General features: G+C 43.1%; 2 protein-coding genes across 4 annotated transcripts in view; one reads left to right on the forward strand and one right to left on the reverse strand.

Annotated features, from left to right (window-relative positions):
- The window catches only part of LOC139408913 (hsp90 co-chaperone Cdc37-like 1), a 24475-nt gene extending 21445 nt beyond the window's left edge, over positions 1-3030 (forward strand). Inside the window, exon 8 of the mRNA XM_071153367.1 lies at positions 1-3030. This exon is cut by the window's left edge and continues 2505 nt beyond it. The gene's annotated coding sequence lies outside the window, so the exon portion shown is untranslated.
- Positions 1-17990, reverse strand: part of LOC139408914 (GTP:AMP phosphotransferase AK3, mitochondrial-like) — a 32574-nt gene that overhangs the window by 1394 nt on the left and 13190 nt on the right. For 2 of the 3 annotated variants that reach the window (XM_071153369.1, XM_071153370.1), the window contains exons 3-4: positions 11625-11797; positions 2032-2150 (exon numbers count right to left, since the gene is read on the reverse strand). In XM_071153369.1, coding sequence (XP_071009470.1) covers positions 2032-2150; positions 11625-11797 — 292 coding nt within the window. The remainder of the gene's footprint in view (positions 1-2031; positions 2151-11624; positions 11798-17990) is intronic. The other variant, XM_071153368.1, reaches the window with a different exon arrangement.

The following is a 17990-nucleotide window of genomic DNA, read 5'->3' on the forward strand; positions in this document are numbered from 1 at the left end:
CTTTCAAGGTTGCCAACATAGATCATTCACTGTTTAACAAAGGGACAGGCAGTACTGTACAGTGTAATGCATGCACGGTCTGGTCTCATTTCTGAACCTGAATCCTTTGTTACAGTCCCAAGATATTTCAGTCTCAGACTGGCCTCTGTAGTAGGGTTTATTCATCTTCATCAATTTACCAGTGACGAAGAACCCCAACATCTATGTTATCAATAACTTGGACGCTATAACATCCTATGTACACAGGGAGCTCTGCCTACTGTTTTTGCTTTTTTAATTGGCCAGTGAAATATGTAGATGTGATTTTCATCTTGACCGCCACACAATGCACTTAGCTAAGCATTTAAATTCTAATTTCTATCTAATTGAGATGAATGTCAGTTTGTTATGCCACCTTATGTCCCAGCTTTGAAAGGGCAGATATATACTATAATGACCCGAGAAGGGCCTCTACAACGTTATTATACAGTTACAGCTTATATCATTTAACTAATATAACGGTATATCAAATGTGTTGTACTAGACTGATATGTTTGGGACAGAAATCAAATGTGTGTGTGCGTATATATATATATATATATATGTGTGTGTATATATATATATATATATATATTCTCAGCATAAAAAGAAGCGTCCCTTTTTCAGGACCCTGTCTTTCAAAGATATTTTGTAAAAATCCAAACTTCAGATCTTCATTGTACAGGGTTTAAACACTGTTTCCCATGCTTGTTCAGTGAACCATAAACAATTAATGAACATGCACCTGTGGAACGGTCGCTAAGACACTAACAGCTTACAGACGGTAGGCAATTGAGGTCACAGTTATGACACCAAAGAGGCCTTTCTACTGACTCTGAAAAACACCAAAAGAAAGATGGCCAGGGTCCCTGCTCATCTACGAGAACGTGCCTTAGGCATGCTACAAGGAGGCATGAAGACTGCAGATGTGGCCAGGGCAATACATTTCAATGTCTGTACTGAGACGCCTAAGACAGTGCTACAGGGAGACAGGACGAACAGCTGATCGTCCTCTCAGTGGCAGACCACGTGAAACAACACCTGCAAAGGATCGGTATATCACACCTGCGGAACTGGTACAGGATGGCAACAACAACTGCCCGAGTTACACCAGGAAAGCACAATCCCTCCATCAGTGCTCAAACTGTCCACAATAGGTTGAGCGAGGCTGGACTGAGGGCTTGTAGGACTGCTGTAAGGCAGGTCCTCACCAGACATCACCGGCAACGTCGCCTGTAGGCACAAACCCACCGTCACTGGACCAGACCGGACTGGCAAAAAGTGCTCTTCACCGAAGAGTCGCGGTTTTGTCTCACCAGGGGTGATGGTCGGATTCGCGTTTATCGTCGAAGGAATAAGAGTTACACCGAGGCCTTTACTTTGGAGGTGGAGGTTCCGTCATGGTCTGGGGTGGTGTGTCACAGCATCATCGGACTGAGCTTGTTGTCATTGCAGGACATCTCAACGCTGTGTGTTACAGGGAAGAATTCCTCCTCCCTCATGGGGTACCCTTCCTGTAGGCTCATCTTGACATGATCCTCCAGCATGACAATGCCACCAGCCATACTGCTTGTTCTGTGCGTGATTTCCTGCAAGACAGGAATGTCAGTGTTCTGCCATGGCCAGCGAAGAGCCCAGATCTCAATCCCATTGAGCACGTCTGGGACCTGTTGGATCGGAGGGTGAGGGCTAGGGCCACCCCCCCCCCTGACAAATCTGGTGCAGTCCATGAGGAGGAGATTCACTGCAGTACTTAATGCAGCTGATACACCACATGTTGACTGTTACTTCTGATTTTGAACCCCCCCCACCCTTTTTTTTTTTTTTCAGGGACACATTATTCAATTTCTGTTAGTCACGTCTGTGGAACTTGTTCAGTTTATGCCTCAGGTGTTGAATCTTATGTTCAAACAAATATTTACACGTTAAGTTTGCTGAAAATAAATGCAGTTGACAATGAGAGGACGTTTCTTTTTTTTGCTGAGTTTATATGGCTCAGGTTTTCAACACCACCTGTAGTACTCCAGCACAGGTCGTGTCTGGTTCTCGTATGCCTTTAGCCTCCTGGTGACGGTCTCTGGTGTGTCATCATCTCTCTGAATCAAAGGCTCTCCGGTGACGTCATCGAGGCCCTGTAGGCAAACCAAAACAGTCCATGAGTGTGTATAGAAGAGGTATATTGGACGATTTAGTAGGACAACATAATGCAGTGAAGGTCTGTATTTAAAGAAAGTTTCAATTATTAACTTTAGAGGCGACAAGTCCAGGACAAACGAGTCAGCTGTTAAGCCATTGTCAATGTGTCCAACGTACTGCCATAGTATGTAAATTGTAAACACCACATCCCAAGCCTGTGTTGCCTATTATGAGACATGGAGGGAGGGGGAAAACCTGTATGCCTATAGTTAGTAGCAAAACATGACCTATGATGACCTTGCTTTAACCTTGAGCTCTCAAAAAAATTACCACAAACTTTCAACTCCTCGTGGGACCATGACGACAAAAAACACTCAAAACAAGTGATCACATTGAACAAGATTTGTCCCACTCCTCGAAGACGTGAATAGACCCTTGAGAAAGCACACTGTTAAAATAAAGTGCTTTGAAACACCAAAACTAGTGGCAACTGAGCTGCCACCAACGCAAAGGAGACAAAACCTTAACTTGGCTGGAGTATTGAAAGACATCATCCTGAGATGTTTTGAAACATGACGCAGTGTGTTGGTACACCACTTTAATCAAGTATTGTGCAACACCTTGCCAGGGACTGGGAGCACTACCGGAAAATGTTAAACACTATTTTGGTGTTTCAAGTTCTGTTAAATGCTGAATTAGATACATAAATCAATGAAAATAGCCCCAGAAGAAGGTATCTGATCATTTGCCAGTTTAACCAATTCTGTCAGGATCTGTTGAGCACAGTGCTCAATCCGCCAGCAGTAACTGGATGTTTAGCAGCAAGCATTGCAGGATACTGTATTTTCCTCTACCATTAAAAGTTGGAAATGTGGGAGTGGGTCATCTTATTGAACTTCATTTTGCCGGACAGTTTTGATATCCATTCATCATGATCCATTACACATCATGGCACAAGCTGCTAATATAGAAGTATACTTTTTTTATTTCATACATGCATATGTAAAGGACGTCACGTTGCTTGCTTAGCGAGTACCCCTTCCTCCCAATTTGGCCCATACCTGGCCTCTGCTTTGCTAGCACCTGACCGCCCTAATGAATCTTCTTAGCAGTCACACGCCACACAAAAAGCTAGCTATACGCTTCATGCTGAAGGGTAAGTTTCACACATCCCCATGTGCTACACATATAACATTGTGTAAAATATGTATATTTTTAAATGTACTACCCACAATCCTCTAAAAACATATAGGAAGTGAAAGGAAATTAAAAACATACATATTTTAGTTCAATCACAAAATGTTCTCTCTTTGGTTATCATATAAAATATACTTTCAGTACAATTTGAGAAATATATTAAGTTGGATTTATTCCTAACATTTTTGGTTAAATTAATAAATCATTAAAACAAATTGCATTATTTATATTAAGTACATGTTGGTAGTTTTTTTTGAGTCAATTTCAATTCATCACAGATTTTTTTTTTCTTTGTGGTTGAGTGTGTACAATTCCAATATCATAACACTTACAATGCATTCGGAAAGTATTCAGACCCCTTCCCTTTTTCCACATTTTGTTACATTTCAGCCTTATTCTTAAATGGATTAAATACATTTTTTCCTCATCAATCTACATTCAATACCACATAACGATGAAGCGAAAACAGGTTTTTAGAAATGTTTGCAAATATATGCAAAATAAAAAACTGAAATATCTTATTTACATAAGTATTCAGACCCTTTGCTATGAGACTCGAAATTGAGCTCAGGTGCATCCTGTTTCCATTGACCATCCTTGAGATTTTTCTACAAGTTGATTGGAGTCGACCTGTGGTAAATTCAATTGAATGGACATGATTTGGAAAGACACACCTGTCTATATAAGGTTGCACAATTGACAGTGCATGTCAGAGAAAAAAATATCAAACAAATCAAATGTATTTGTCACATGCAATTGTTAATGCGAGTGTAGCGAAATGCTTACGCTTCTAGTTCCGACAATGCAGTAATAACCAACGAGTAATCTAACCTAACAATTCCAAAACTACTACCTTATACACACAAGTGTAAAGGGATAAAGTATATGTACATAAAGATATATGAATGAGTGATGGTACAGAACAGCATAGGCAAGATGGAGTAGATGGTATAGAGTACAGTATATACATATGAGGAGTAATGTAGGGTATGTAAAAGTGGCATAGTTTAAAGTGGCTAGTGATACATGTATTATATAAAGATGCAGTAGATGATAGAGTACAGTATATACAGTGGGGAGAACAAGTATTTGATACACTGCCGATTTTGCAGGTTTTCCTACTTAAAGTATGTAGAGGTCTGTAATTTTTTATCATAGGTACACTTCAACTGTGAGAGATGGAATCTAAAACAAAAATCCAGAAAATCACATTGTATGATTTTTAAGTAATTAATTAGCTTTTTATTGCATGACATAAGTATTTGATACATCAGAAAAGCAGAATTTAAATTACTTGATTAAATGCACAGTCAATTTAGTGTATGTAAACTTTTGACCCACTGGAATTATGATACAGTGAATTATAAGTGAAATATAAGTGAAATAATCTGTCTGTAAACAATTGTTGGAAAGAATTATTGTGTCATGCACAAAGTAGATGTCCTAACCGACTTGCCAAAACTATAGTTTGTTAACAAGGAATTTGTGGAGTGGTTGAAAAACAAGTTTTAATGACTCCAACCTAAGTGTATGTAAACTTTCGACAATTTAAAGGTTCTACTTCTAAAAATCCACCTTTCCAGAAACAAGTCTCACTGTTGTCGCTTGTTATAGACCACCTTCTGCCCCCAGCTGTGCCCTGGACACCATATGTGAATTGATTGCCCCCCATCTATCTTCAGAGCTCGTACTGTTAGGTGATCTAAACTGGGACATGCTTAACACCCCGGCCGTCCTACAATCTAAGCTAGATGCCCTCAATCTCACACAAATGATCAATGAACCTACCAGGTACAACCCCAAATCTGTAAACACAGGCACCATCCTGACCTCTAAATACACCTCTGCTGTCTTCAACCAGGATCTCAGCGATCACTGCCTCATTGCCTGCGTCCCTAATTGGTCTGCGGTCAAATGACTACCCCTCATCACTGTCAAACGCTCCCTAAAACACTTCAGCGAGCAGGCCTTTCTAATCAACCTGGCCCGGGTATCCTGGAAGGATACTGACCTCATTCCGTCAGTAGAGGATACCTGGTTATTCTTTAAAAGTGCTTTCCTCACCATCTTAAATAAGCATGCCCCATTCAAAAAATGTTGAACCAGGAACAGATATAGCCCTTGGTTCACTCCAGACCGGACTGCCCTTGACCAGCTCAAAAACATCCTGTGGCATACTGCATTAGCATCGAATAGCCCCCGCGATATGCATCATTTCAGGGAAGTTAGGAACCAATATACACAGGCGGCTAGGAAAGCTAAGGCTAGCTTTTTCAAACAGAAATTTGCATCCAGTAGCACAAACTCCAAAAAGTTCTGGGACACTGTAAAGTCCATGGAGAATAAGAGCACCTCCTCCCAGCTGCCCACTGCACTGTCACCACCGATAAATCCACGATAATTGAGAATTTCAATAAGCATTTTTCTACGGTTGGCCATGCTTTCCACATGGCTACCCCTACCCCGGTCAACAGCCCTGCACCCCCACAGCTACTTGCCCAAGCCTCCCCATTTCTCCTTCACCCAAATCCAGATAGCTGATGTTCTGAAAGAGTTGAAAAATCTGGACCCCTACAAATCAGCTAGACAATCTGGACACTCTCTAAAATTAACCGCCGCAATTGTTACAACCCCTATTACCAGCCTGTTCAACCTCTCTTTCGTATCGTCTGAGATCCCCAAAGATTGGAAAGCTGCCGCGGTCATCCCCCTCTTCAAAGGGGGAGACACTCTAGACCCAAATTGTTACAGACCTATATCTATCCTACCCTGCCTTTCTAAGGTCTTCGAAAGTCAAGTTAACAAACAGATCACCGACCATTTCGAAACCCACCGTACCTTCTTTGCTATGCAATCTGGTTTCGGAGATGGTCATGGGAGCTGGTCATAATCGCCATCGATAAAAGACAATACTGTGCAGCCGTCTTCATCGACCTGGCCAAGGCTTCCGACTCTGTCAATCACCACATTCTTATCGGCAGACTCAACAGCCTTGGTTTCTCAAATGACTGCCTCGCCTGGTTCACCAACTACTTCTCAGACAGAGTTCAGTGTGTCAAATCGGAGGGCCTGTTGACCGGACCTCTGGCAGCCTCTATGGGGGTGCCACAGGGTTCAATTCTCAGGCCGACTCTTTTCTCTGTATACATCGATGATGTCGCTCTTGCTGCTGGTGATTCTCTGATCCACCTCTACGCAGACAACGCCATTCTGTATACTTCTGGCCCTTCTTTGAACACTGTGTTAACAAACCTCCAGACGAGCTTCAATGCCATACAACTCTCCTTCCGTGGCCTCCAACTGCTCTTAAATGCAAGTAAAACTAAATGCATGCTCTTCAACCGATCGCTGCCCGCACCTGCCCACCAGTCTAGCATCACTACTCTGGACTACTCTGGAATATGTGCACAATTACAAATACCTAGGTGTCTGGTTAGACTGTAAACTCTCCTTCCAGACTCACATTAAGCATCGCCAATCCAAAATTAAATCTAGAATCAGCTTCCTATTTCGCAACAAAGCATCCTTTGCTCATGCTGCCAAACATACATTTGTAAAACTGACCATCCTATCGATCCTTGACTTCGGCGATGTCATTTATAAAATAGCCTCCAATACTCTACTCAGGAAATTGGATGCAGTCTATCACAGTGCAGTCCATTTTGTACACCAAAGCCCCATATACTACCCATCACCGCAACCTGTATGCTCTTGTTGGCTGGCCCTCGCTTCAAATTCGTCGCTAAACCCACTAGCTCCAGGCAATCTATAAGTCTTTGCTTGAAAAAGCCCCACCTTATCTCATCTCACTGGTCACCATAGCAGCACCCAAACGTAGCACTCGCTCCAGCAGGTATATTTTACTGGTCACCCCCCAAAGCCTATTCCTCCTTTGGCCGCCTTTCCTTCCAGTTCTCTGCTGCCAATGACTGGAACGAATTGAAAAAATCACTGAAGCTGGAGACTCATATCTCCCTCACTAAGTTTAAGCATCAGCTGTCACAGCAGCTCACAGATCACTGCACCTGTACATAGCCCATCTGGAAATAGCCCATCTGTAAATAGCCCATCCAACTACTTCATCCCCATATTGTTTTTGTTTTTTTAATTTTGCACATTCATTTTCTGCCCATCTATCATTCCAGTGTTTAATTGATAAATTGTAATTACTTCGCCACTACGGCCTATTTATTGCCTTACCTCCCTAATTTTACCTCATTTGCACACACTGTATATATATTTTTTATTTTGTGTTACTGACTATACATTTGTTTATTTCATGTGTAAATGTGTGTTGTTGTTTGTGTCGCACTGCTTGGCTTTATCTTGGCCAGGTCGCAGTTGTAAATGATAACTTGTTCTCAACTGGCCTACCTGGTTAAATAAAGGTGAAATATATATATATATATTTTAAACATCAACAATTCAGAGGAGACTGAGTGAATCAGGCCTTCATGGCCGAATTGCTGCAAAGAAACGACTACTAAAGGACACCAATAATAAGAAGAGACTTGCTTGGGCCAAGAAACACAAGTAATGGACATTCGACCAGTGGAAATGTGGAGTCCAAATTGGAGATTTTTGGTTCCAACCGCCGTGTCTTTGTGAACAGACGATCTCCTCATGTATTTCCCACCATAAAGCATGGAGGAGGGAGTGTTAGGATGTGGGGTTGCTTTGCTGGTGACACTGTCTGTGATTTATTTAGAATTCAAGGCACACTTAACCAGCATGGCTACCGCAGCATTCTGCAGCGATAAGCCATCCCATCTGGTTTCTGCTTAGTGGGACTATCATTGGTTTTTCAACAGGACAATGACCCAACACTCCTCCAGGCTGTGTAACGACTATTTTACAGAGAAGGAGAGTGATGGAGTGCTGCATCAGATGACCTGGCTTCCACAATCAACTGACCTCAACCAAATTGAGATGGTTTGGATGAGTTGGACCGCAGAGTGAAGGAAAAGCAGCCAACAAGTGCTCAGCATATGTGAGGACTCCTTCAAGACGGTTGGAAATCTATTCCAGGTGAAGCTGGTTGAGAAAATGCCAAGAGTGTGCAAAGCTGTCATCAAGGCAAAGGGCAAAAGGCAAAGATCTTCAAATATTCAATATATTTAGTTTAACCCTTTTTTGGTTACTACAAGACTACATGTCTTCACTATTATTCTACAATGTATAAAATAGTAAAATAAAGAAAACTCTGGAATGAGTAGGTGTTCTAAAACCAGTAGTGTAGGTATTACAGACTCAATAAGGGAGAGTTTGAAAATGTCAGTGAAGGCAGTTGCCAGTTGGTCCGCGCATGCTCTGAGTACATGTCCTGGAAATCCGTCTGGCCCCGCGGCCTTGCTCACATCGGCTACAGAGAGCGTAATCGCAGTCGTCCGGAACAGCTGGTGCTCTCATGCATGCTTCAGTGTTGCTGGCCTCGAAGCGAGCATAAAAGGCATTTAGCCCGTCTGGTAGGCTCGCGTCACTGGGCAGCTCGCGGCTGGGTTTCCATTTGTAGTCCGTAATAGTTTGCAAGCCCTGCCACATCCGACAAGCGTCAGAGCCTGTGTAGGAGGATTCAAAAATATCCGTGTTGTTGTTCAGGCACGACTCAATGAAACATTAGAATTATAGTTTTTAATGTCCCGTTGGTAAGAGCTCATCCAGTTAATTGTACAGTGATTGCACGTTGGCCAATAGAACGGATAGTAAAGGCGGTTTACACACTCGCTGACGAATTCTCACAAGGCACCCTGATCTCCGCCCCTTGTATTTCCTTATTGTCTTCATATGAATGACTGGGATTTGGACCTTGTCTGGGAGCAACATTACAGTTGAAGTCGGAAGTTTACATACACTTAGGTTGGAGTCATTAAAGCTCGTTTTACAACCACTCCACAAATTTATTGCTAACGAACTATAGTTTTGGCAAGTTGGTTAGGACATCCACTTTGTGCATGTGTAACAGTATAACTTTAGACCGTCCCCTCGCACGAACCAGGGACCCTCTGCACACATCAACAACAGTCACCCTCGAAGCATCGTTACCCATCGCTCCACAAAAGCCGCGGCCCTTGCAGAGCAAGGGGAACCACTACCTCAAGGTCTCAGAGCAAGTGACGTCACCGATTGAAACGCTATTTAGCGCGCACCGCTAACTAAGCTAGCCGTTTCACATCCGTTACACATGACACAAGTAATTTTTCCAACAATTGTTTACAGACAGATTATTTCACATCCACATGTCATGGCTTTAGAAGCTTCTGATAGGCTAATAGACATAATTTGAGTCATTTGGAGGTGTACCTGTGGATGTATTTCAAGGCTTACCTTCAAACTCAGTGCCTCTTTGTTTGACATCATGGGAAAATCTAAAGAAATCAGCCAAGACCTCAGAAAAAATTTGTAGATCTCCTCAAGTCTGGTTCATCCTTGTGAGCAATTTCCAAATGCCTGAAGGTACCACGTTCATCTTTACAAACAATAGTACGCAAGTATAAACACCATGGGACCACGCAGCTCAGGAACGAGACACGTTCTGTCTCCTAGAGATGAACGTACTTTGGTGAGAAAAGTGCTAATCAATCTCAGAACAACAGCAAAGGACCTTGTGAAAATGCTGGAGGAAACAGGTACAAAAGTATCTATATCCACAGTAAAACGAGTCCTATATTGACATAACCTGAAAGGCCGCTCAGCAAGGAAGAAGCCACTGCTCCAAAACCACCATAAAAAAAATCCAGACTACGGTTTGCAACTGCACATGGGGACGAAGATCGTACTTTTTGGAGAAATGTCCTCTGGTCTGATGAAACAAAAATAGAACTGTTTGGCCATAATGACCATTGTTACGGTTGGAGGAAAAGGGGGAGGCTTGCAAGCCAAAGAACACCATCCCAACCGTGAAGCACGGGGATGGCAGCATTATGTCGTGGGGGTGCTTTGCTGCAGGAGAGACTGTTGCACTTCACAAAATAGAGGCATCATGAGGTAGGACAATTATGTGCATATATTGAAGCAACATCTCAAGACATCAGTCAGGAAGTTAAAGCTTGGTCACAAATGGGTCTTCCAAATGGACAAATACCCCAAGCATACTTCCAAAGTTGTTGCAAAATGGCTTAAGGACAACAAAGTCAAGGTATTGGAGTGGCCATCACAAAGCCCTGACCTCAAACCTATAGAACATTTGTGGGCAGAACTGAAAAAACAACCTGACTCAGTTACACGAGCTCTGTCAGGAGGAATGGGCCAAAATTCACCCAACTTATTGTGGGAAGCTTGTGGAAGGCAACCCGAAACGTTTGACCCAAGTTAAACAATTTAAAGGCAATGATACCAAATACTAATTGAGTGTAGGTAAACTTCTGACCCACTGGGAATGTGATGAAAGAAATAAAAGCTTAAATAAATTACATGACATTTCACATTCTTAAAATAAAGTGGTGATCCTAACTGACCTAACACAGGGAATTTTACTAGGATTACATGTCAGGAATTGTGAAAAACTGAGTTTAAATGTATTTGGCTAAGGTGTATGTTAACTTCCGACTTCAAATGTGTATCTTTTGCGTCAGACTCATTAAAGAAAAAATCTTTGTCCAGTTCGAGGTGAGTAATCACTGTTCTGATATCCAGAAGCTATTTTTATGTCACAAGAGACGGTAGCATCAACATTGCGTACAAAATAAGTTACAAACAATGCGAAAAAACACCCCTCTGGCACCATTCTTATCATATTCCACATCTTCTGTCTGAAACGAGTACAATAACGTTCAAGGACATTTTTATATGAATACACACATTTTGATAACGTGAGTGTTAGATGGTTGCATGGTGGATTAGGACAATTAAGTGTTTTTAAAGAGCAGCTGTATATTCATATAAAGCTAACTAACAACAAGAGCAACTGTGTGTTGGGAGAGATGGAAATAGACATAGTTGCCATATCAGAGTTTTTACTATCCTGTTACATGGTTATTACATGTGTAATAACATTCTAATTACAGTGTAATTGCACATTCCAAGGCCTGTGTAAAACGTGGCCATACACATTTAGAGCAGAAGCTTCACTATAACTCAGTAGTATCTACATTTCAGTCATTTGGCAGATGCTCTTATGCCTTGCTCAAGGCCATAACGACAGATTCATCACCTTGTTGGCTCAGGGATTCGAACCAGCGCCCTTTCAGTTGCTGGCCCAATGCTCTAACGGCTAGGCTAGCTGCCACCCTTTATCTAGCTGTCAAATACATCTGTGGCTCATTGACCCAACTTACAGCGATCTTGGGTGGGTTGAAGTCTATGTTGTAGACACGTCCGCTGGGCAGATGGAGCCAGCGAGAAGTCAGTCTCTGTTTGATGGTCTGGTAAGGCACGTCCAGGTTGATAACTGTGTCCACACTGCACACGTTGTCCAGAGACTCTGCCTGAGACACGGTACGGGGGAACCCTGCCAGACAGGAGAGACCCAGTCATATCCTTAGAGATATACGCCTAGTGTACAAAACATTAAAGACATCCAGCCAACTTGACACAACTGTGGTAAGCATTGGAGTCAACATTGGCCAGCATCCCTGTGGAACGCTTTTGACACCTTGTAGAGTCCATTCCTCCGACGAATGGAGGCTGTTCTGAGGGCAAAAGGGGGGGATGCAACTCAATATTAGGAAGGTGTCCTTAATGTTTTGTACACTCAGTGTATAATACACTAGCGTGGCTGATGTTATAGATCTTCATAGTTCGAAAACCCTGACAGGAAAGGAGGAGAGTCAGGCTCTTTTCCAATACATTTTTCCACGATTCTTTGCATCATCTCTCCTTGCCTCCTTCTTAACCATATATGGTGAGAAGCTCCAAAGTTCCTTCCCTCTGGAGGCGAGGAATCATGGAAAGATTAATTGAGAGAAGATAGGTCACCTTATAACAGAATACCCTACCAGGAGCCGAGCTCGCCAAGCCTAACTGCTAAGGATCATGCATTTACATGTACCACACAACCAGGCTTAGAGTTCCGTTGGTGAGATGCTTTGTAAAAGGTCAAATCATTCTAACTCTTTATAGTACCCTAAACATGATACATGTATGACTGTACAATTTGTCATTATCTTCCACTTGGACAGCCATTTTGAAATGGAAAACCGCCTTGGGCCAGGCTGAACATAAATTGATCTGATAGTCCATTCCCCTTCATCACATACAATATCAGTTGTCATATTAGTGGCCTAAGGTTTTTAACCCATTGAGAGACATTTTTAGTCATAGTGGCTTTTTCCCACAAAAAGCATACATATATTCATCTATAAAAACATCATAAAGTTGTCATAAATAGCACGAAAGCAATCAAGATCTGTTCAATTGACACGTTTGTCAAAGAACAAAAACAACAAAACGAACAAACGAAACGTGAAGCTAGAATAATGCTCACAGGCAACTATACATAGACAAGATCCCACAAAGAACAATGGGAAAATGGCTACCTAAATATGATCCCCAATCAGAGACAATGATAAACAGCTGCCTCTGATTGGGAACCATACTAGTCTAACATAGACACCTAGATAAATCACACCCTGTGACCGAACCAACATAGAGAATAAAAGCTCTCTATGGTCAGGGCGTGACAGTACCCCTCCCCCAAAAGGTGCGGACTCTGGGTGGGCATCTACCGTCGGGGGCGGCTCCGGTGCGGGGAGAAGTGCCCACTCCGCTCGTGGACACGTCATCGGAGGAACTGGACCGTGGCTCGTTACCGGAAGAACCGGACCGTGAATCCTCACCGGATGCTTCGGACCGTGGATCGTCGCCGGGGGCTCCAGGCCGTGGATCGTCGCCGGAGGAACCGGACCTTGAATCGTCGCCGGGGGCTCCGGACAATTAATCGGCGCAGAAGGAACGGGACCGTGGACCGTCGTAGGAGGTTCCGGACCGTGGACCGTCGTAGGAGGTTCCGGACCGTGGACCGTCGTAGGAGGTTCCGGACCGTGGACCGTCGTAGGAGGTTCCGGACCGTGGACCGTCGTAGGAGGTTCCGGACCGTGGACCATCATTGGAGGCTCTGGACTGGGAACTGTCGCCGGAAGCTCTGGACTGGGAACTGTCGCCGGAAGCTCTGGACTGGGAACTGTCGCCGGAAGCTCTGGACTGGGAACTGTCGCCGGAAGCTCTGGACTGGGAACTGTCGCCGGAAGCTCTGGACTTTGGAGGTGCACTGGAAGCCTGATGCGTGGGACCGGTACAGGTGGCACCGGGCTGATGACACGCACCTCAGGGCGAGTGCGGGGAGGAGGCACAGGACGCACTGGGCTGTGAAGGCGCACTGGAGACACAGTACGTATGTCCGGCGCAGGATATACTGGGTCGTGGAGGCGCACTGGAGGTCTGGAGCGTAGAGCTGGCACAACGCGTCCTGGCTGGATGCTCACTTTAGCCCGGCAAGTGTGGGGCGCTGGCACAGGACGCACTGGGCTGTGAAGGCGCACTGGCGACACAGTGCATAGAGCCTGCGCAGGATATCCTGGACCGAGGAGGCGTACTGGAGACCAGGAGCGCTGAGCCGGCACAACCTGTCCTGGCTGGATGCTCACTTTCGCACGGCAAGTGCGAGGAGCTGCCAAAGAACATACCGGGTTGTGGATGCGCACTGGAGACACATTGCGTATCTCCGGAAAACATGGTGCCACGCTCCTCACGGCGATTGTCTTGCTCCAGACACCAAAACATCCACTCTACCTCATCACTCCCCTCAACTATTTCACAATACTCCTCGCTCAGTCTATCCCAATATTCCTCTTCGCTCTCAGACTCACCCCTCGGCTTCACCAACCAACCCGTGTGTCTCTCGGGTTTCTGTCATGGTCATGAACTTCGATGTCGCCATTGATCCTCCTGCGTCTGCTTCCATGGAAGGCTTTCGTCTCCTGCCATTATCTCCTCCCAAGTCCAGGATGTCTTTTCCTCCTGGCCGTGCTGCTTGGTCCGTTTGTGGTGGGATCTTCTGTCACGTTCGTCATAAGGAGTAGACCAAGATGCAGCGTGGTATGTTTCCATCCTTTATTTCGGAATAGAAAACTTCAAAGAACAAAAACAACAAAACGAACAAACGAAACGTGCAGCTAGAATAATGCTCACAGAGAACTATACAGACAAGATGCACAATGGGAAAATGGCTACCTAAATATGATCCCCAATCAGAGACAACGATAAACAGCTGCCTCTGATTGGGAACCATACTAGGCCAACATAGACATATAATTCACCTAGATAACCCACCCTTAAATCACACCCGACCTAACCAACATAGAGAATAAAAGCTCTCTATGGTCAGGGCGTGACATCAATGTAGATACATCTAAAGCTTATTCTTACTCATCTGAAGGTTTTTGGAGTGTATGCCTTTTTACCTAAGCTTGTGTTGGTGTAACCTAGTTCCCAGGCTAATTTCTAGAGATCTGGTGATTCTGCTGTGCCTAAAGATGAGCATAATAAGCATGGTGTGTGTGTGTGTGTGTGTGTGTCTGTGTCTGTGTCTGTGTGTCTAAAGACCAGTAGTCTAATGAATGCAGGTGCAACTTACTGTTCATCAGCTTGCTGTTCAAGTGCCTTCAGAAAATATTCACACCCCCTTTTCCACATTACAGCCCAAATTTTAAATTGACATTTTTGTCACTGGCTGACACACACAATAGCCCATAATGTCAAAGTGGAATTATTTTTCGAAATTTTTACACATTAATTCCAAATGAAAAGCTGAAATGTCTTGAGTCAATAAGTGTTCAACCCCTTAATAAGTCTAAATAATAAAATACAAATGTCCCCACACATACAATTAGCTGTAAGGTCCCTCAGTCGAGCAGTGCATTTCAAACATAGATTCAACCCCAAAGACCAGGGAGGTTTTCCAATGCCTCACAAAGGGCACCTATTAGTAGATGGGTAAAACAAAAGCAGACATTGAATATCCCTTTGAGAATGGTGAAGTTATTAATTACACTTTGGATGATGTATCAATTTTTACATCAATTTTGCCAGTTTTAATGGAATGCAACTGAAGCAAAAGTGGCTTGATTGAAACTTGTAGGCTAATATTTTCCTTATCATTATTTCTCTCTCTCATTAGTCCTCTCTAGCCACTTTGAACATGATCCTCCATTGACACTACCTTCTCACAAGGGAGAGACCGCAGCAGGTCGTAACGGTATCGTTTATTGTTGTTCTTAAAATTCTATATTGCGCTAAATTTGCATGCATGTTCGTGTTTAACATTAATGCTTCCAACTACCAATCAGCAACTGTGCCGTAAACCCGGCTCATTTGCCAAAAGTCTCTTTGGCAAATGACAGGAGTGGCAAGGAGTGGAACATTAGCTAAAATAACTGTAACCCAGAATCTATGGGATTTAAACCACTGTAATTCCACTCCACAATGGCCTATCAACTTGAAGCTTGTCATCGCTATCATGGATGTCCCTAAGATGAACCTCACTGACTTTGGTATATATATCTCAAAAAACAAGGAATCTATTAACAGCTAATTCTTTGCATATGTAACGCTAATGCTCAAAATCATCTGCAATAATCTTCTCCTCATGAACCATACATCAGATTCACTCCAGTTTTTTCATTTAGACTCAATACATAAGTCTTTAATGGTTTACATACCTGCATTCAAATATGGCTGCATTCTATCTATATATGCATGTTAGCACATATGCTACTGCTTAAAAATCTTCTTCTCGTGAACCATAAATCAGATTTGGTATGTACAGTGCCTTGCGAAAGTATTTGGCCCCCTTGAACTTTGCGACCTTTTGCCACATTTCAGGCTTCAAACATAAAGATATAAAACTGTATTTTTTTGTGAAGAATCAACAACAAGTGGGACACAATCATGAAGTGGAACGACATTTATTGGATATTTCAAACTTTTTTAACAAATCAAAAACTAAAAATTGGGCGTGCAAAATTATTCAGCCCCTTTAAGTTAATACTTTGTAGCGCCACCTTTTGCTGCGATTACAGCTGTAAGTCGCTTGGGGGTATGTCTCTATCAGTTTTGCACATCGAGAGACTGACATTTTTTCCCATTCCTCCTTGCAAAACAGCTCGAGCTCAGTGAGGTTGGATGGAGAGCATTTGTGAACAGCAGTTTTCAGTTCTTTCCACAGATTCTCGATTGGATTCAGGTCTGGACTTTGACTTGGCCATTCTAACACCTGGGTATGTTTATTTTTGAACCATTCCATTGTAGATTTTGCTTTATGTTTTGGATCATTGTCGTGTTGGAAGACAAATCTCCGTCCCAGTCTCAGGTCTTTTGCAGACTCCATCAGGTTTTCTTCCAGAATGGTCCTGTATTTGGCTCCATCCATCTTCCCATCAATTTTAACCATCTTCCCTGTCCCTGCTGAAGAAAAGCAGGCCCAAACCATGATGCTGCCACCACCATGTTTGACAGTGTGGATGGTGTGTTCAGCTGTGTTGCTTTTACGCCAAACATAACGTTTTGCATTGTTGCCAAAAAGTTCAATTTTGGTTTCATCTGACCAGAGCACCTTCTTCCACATGTTTGGTGTGTCTCCCAGGTGGCTTGTGGCAAACTTTAAACTACACTTTTTATGGATATCTTTAAGAAATGGCTTTCTTCTTGCCACTGTTCCATAAAGGCCAGATTTGTGCAATATACGACTGATTGTTGTCCTATGGACAGAGTCTCCCACCTCAGCTGTAGATCTCTGCAGTTCATCCAGAGTGATCATGGGCCTCTTGGCTGCATCTCTGATCAGTCTTCTCCTTGTATGAGCTGAAAGTTTAGAGGGACGGCCAGGTCTTGGTAGATTTGCAGTGGTCTGATACTCCTTCCATTTCAATATTATCGCTTGCACAGTGCTCCTTGGGATGTTTAAAGTTTGGGAAATCTTTTTGTATCCAAAGCCGGCTTATAACTTCTTCACAACAGTATCTCGGACCTGCCTGGTGTGTTCCTTGTTCTTCATGATGCTCTCTGCGCTTTTAACGGACCTCTGAGACTATCACAGTGCAGGTGCATTTATACAGAGACTTGATTACACACAGGTGGATTGTATTTATCATCATTAGTCATTTAGGTCAACATTGGATCATTCAGAGATCCTCACTGAACTTCTGGAGAGAGTTTGCTGCACTGAAAGTAAAGGGGCTGAATAATTTTGCACTCCCAATTTTTCAGTTTTTGATTTGTTAAAAAAGTTTGAAATATCCAATAAATGTCGTTCCACTTCATGATTGTGTCCCACTTGTTGTTGATTCTTCACAAAAAAATACAGTTTTATATCTTTATGTTTGAAGCCTGAAATGTGGCAAAAGGTCGCAAAGTTCAAGGGGGCCGAATACTTTCGCAAGGCACTGTAGACTCAATGAATTAGCCTCTTAAGGAAATGGACAATGATTAGATGCTGCATTCAAAGATAACCAACCTACTGTACTAGTCAAACGTCACCTGTGTCAACCTTGTGGTGTTGAGAGATAAACATGGTAATGCTTTCACACGATAGAGTGCTTGCTTTGTTATCCACCTGATCTCGTGTCCTTTCTGTCATCCCGTGAACCCTGTTCATTGGTGCTCAGAGCTATATTTGTTATTATAACCTTTTTCTATATTTCCCCATT

Source organism: Oncorhynchus clarkii, chromosome 5, assembly GCF_045791955.1.
Source record: "Oncorhynchus clarkii lewisi isolate Uvic-CL-2024 chromosome 5, UVic_Ocla_1.0, whole genome shotgun sequence".
Taxonomy (NCBI): Eukaryota; Metazoa; Chordata; class Actinopteri; order Salmoniformes; family Salmonidae; genus Oncorhynchus; species Oncorhynchus clarkii.